Genomic DNA, 2,287 nt, shown 5'->3' on the forward strand with positions numbered 1-2,287 from the left:
ATACTCCAAAAGCAGCATTTAAAATCTTAATATATTATTTATCTTTCAAATGAGGCACACCTATATCCAAATAAAATAGTTCTGAGATAAGCCCCAAGTATGCTATTCAGAGAGAAAACTGAACATTTACCCAAAAATTTACATTTCTATGCAATGATTTAAAATTGACTACAGTACACAGAGACTCTTATAACTGATAAAAATGGATGAATTTATCTCTTCAAGTAAAATCAAAGCATAAGTAGCTCAAAAATTAAATCTTCACAGCCTTTAAAAATTAAGGAGAAAAGACTACAAAGTACTGAACAAAATAAAATTTTATTTTAAATTACTACATTTTTTAGTGCATATGAAACTTTTTCATAATACATGACATGCAAAGACGTTAGCACATTGTAATACAATAGAAAATATTCTTACACATCTTTTGAAATCAGTAATATGCTTATTTCTCTTGTGAATGAATGCACAATTTGCTTAATCATGAAGTATCAAGTAGGTTTAAAATTTTCATATTATTCTTTATTACCTTCTTAATAAGGCTTTCAGTTTCTTCTTGGCCTACACATAATATTTTTTTCAATATACTGAATACTGTACTAGCTTTTTCTCTCATCTCTGGTGGAACATACTTAATATCAAAATATTCAGATAATTTAGATCTAGAATTATACAGCATGTTAATAACAGTTTCAATGTTATCAATTTCATTACCAGTTTGTCCTAGTGGTAAGATCTGGGATTCATATATTTTTGTTAATTTATGTTCTGCTGCTGCTGCTAGAGCAATGCTTCGTCTCAAGTGATCTTTTGATGCTTGAATGTCATCTCTAGATTCTTCAATGAGGCTGTCATCAAGAGTTGCCTGTTGCACCTGGGAATGAATATCTGAAATTTTTTTCAAAATATCATTATTCAAAATCTCTAAGTGCTTTCCAAATGCTGGTGCTTCAGGTTTTTCTGCTTCAAATCCACCTGAGAGCTGAGGAACATCTTCTAGTTCTGTGGATTCACTCAAATCAGTGCTTCCATGTGAAGTGGGGGTAGATGGCATACGTGAGGTGGAAGTTGGACTCCTGGTAAAATCAGTAACACGTGAAAATAACCTTGATGTCCCAGATGATTTTGTAACTACTTCTGGCTCTTCTTCTTTTTCAATATAAGGTTCTTTTGCATGTAAAACAACAGAAACATTGTTTGGTTTGATCCACCAGAATGCTGTACTTTTAGTACGTTTTCTCCTCCCTACCTCCAGTGTGAAGCCTCTAGTAGGGTAAGGTGTAGTTTCGTCACTGATGGGATTGATTAAAACATCATTCTCATTTAAAGATTTTCCATGTGTAATTATTTCCTTCAATTCTGATACCTTCGATCCCGAAGAATAAACATTATTTGGAGCTTTTGGTTTTATCTCATGGCCTGGTTCCTCCTTAGTGGGAACACTTAGTAGCATGTTCTGTAAAACTTGCACATAATGATTCAAGTTTTGTTCTTCATCAGGCGTCACAGTTATGCCTTTAGAAAAAAAATAAATAAATAAACAGTAAGTAGCGTTTATTATTATATGTGACACATTGGCAGAATCTACTGACCTAAGTTTACTTCATATGCTATCATTTAAAAGTTTCGATAAAGATCTAAGAAGAAAAGCATCTTTGACACAGAGTCAACGCTCACTTTCCCAAACAAAATTATTTTTCAGGTTCATATTAAAACAGATGACCAAGATTAGTGCAAAAGTTATGTGTTAAAACAATTCTCAATACCTTTTTGCTTTTACTCTCCCACATAACTTACGATCCAGCAGGCAACTTATTAAACTAAAATTTTAGATTATATCCTCCAACCCAGTGGTGCTGGAATGGGTTTTTACTGGCTCACTGGAGGCAATTAATACACTTTCAGAAATTTCTTCAAGCCAAATGTTAAGCATAGGCATAATAAAAATGAAATTTATGAATTTTCAATTAAATATATTTAAAACAACAGTAATAAATACTCAAAGCTCATTTTTATTACTTTCACTCATTATTTTACCATTATCTATGCTTTTACATGGTAAAAATCATAGATAATGGTAAAATAATGAGTGAAAGTAATAAAAATGAGCTTTGAGTATTTATTACTTTCATAGTTTTATAGTTATTTATGTCTCTTGCATCTGTATGGTGGAAATGCTGTATAATGGTATGCTACTACGCATCTCTTTTCGCCTTTCCTTTAGATCGAGTTAAGCTTGAAATCTACCATGCTGGGAGTATTTACACTGTGTAAGTGAGCAAAGGCT

General features: G+C 32.1%; 1 protein-coding gene across 1 annotated transcript; it reads right to left on the bottom strand.

The window, feature by feature from the left end:
- Nucleotides 1-481: 481 nt before the first annotated feature.
- Nucleotides 482-1,708, bottom strand: SPESP1 (sperm equatorial segment protein 1). The gene is made up of 3 exons (XM_007958683.1): nt 1,678-1,708; nt 1,107-1,515; nt 482-1,073 (listed from the first exon to the last, which is right to left on the bottom strand). The coding sequence occupies exons 1-3, from the start codon at nt 1,706-1,708 to the stop codon at nt 482-484; spliced, it is 1,032 nt and encodes a 343-aa protein (XP_007956874.1).
- Between the last annotated feature and the right edge of the window lie 579 nt (nt 1,709-2,287).

The sequence above is a fragment of the Orycteropus afer genome, unplaced genomic scaffold (genome assembly GCF_000298275.1).
Source record: "Orycteropus afer afer isolate SDZICR_OR568_19922 unplaced genomic scaffold, OryAfe1.0 scaffold00015, whole genome shotgun sequence".
In the NCBI taxonomy this organism is placed as follows: Eukaryota; Metazoa; Chordata; class Mammalia; order Tubulidentata; family Orycteropodidae; genus Orycteropus; species Orycteropus afer.

What these genes read in the sequence shown, in the direction of transcription:
- SPESP1 (XM_007958683.1), bottom strand. Translation starts at nt 1,708, where the DNA reads ATGAACCTGAAAAATAATTTTGTTTGGGAAA. An exon ending in AAATAATTTTGTTTGGGAAA is followed by an intron (nt 1,516 to 1,677) that starts GTGAGCGTTGAC and finishes TTTTTTCTAAAG; the next exon opens with GCATAACTGTGACGCCTGAT. An exon ending in AAATCATCTGGGACATCAAG is followed by an intron (nt 1,074 to 1,106) that starts GTTATTTTCACG and finishes TTTTACCAGGAG; the next exon opens with TCCAACTTCCACCTCACGTA.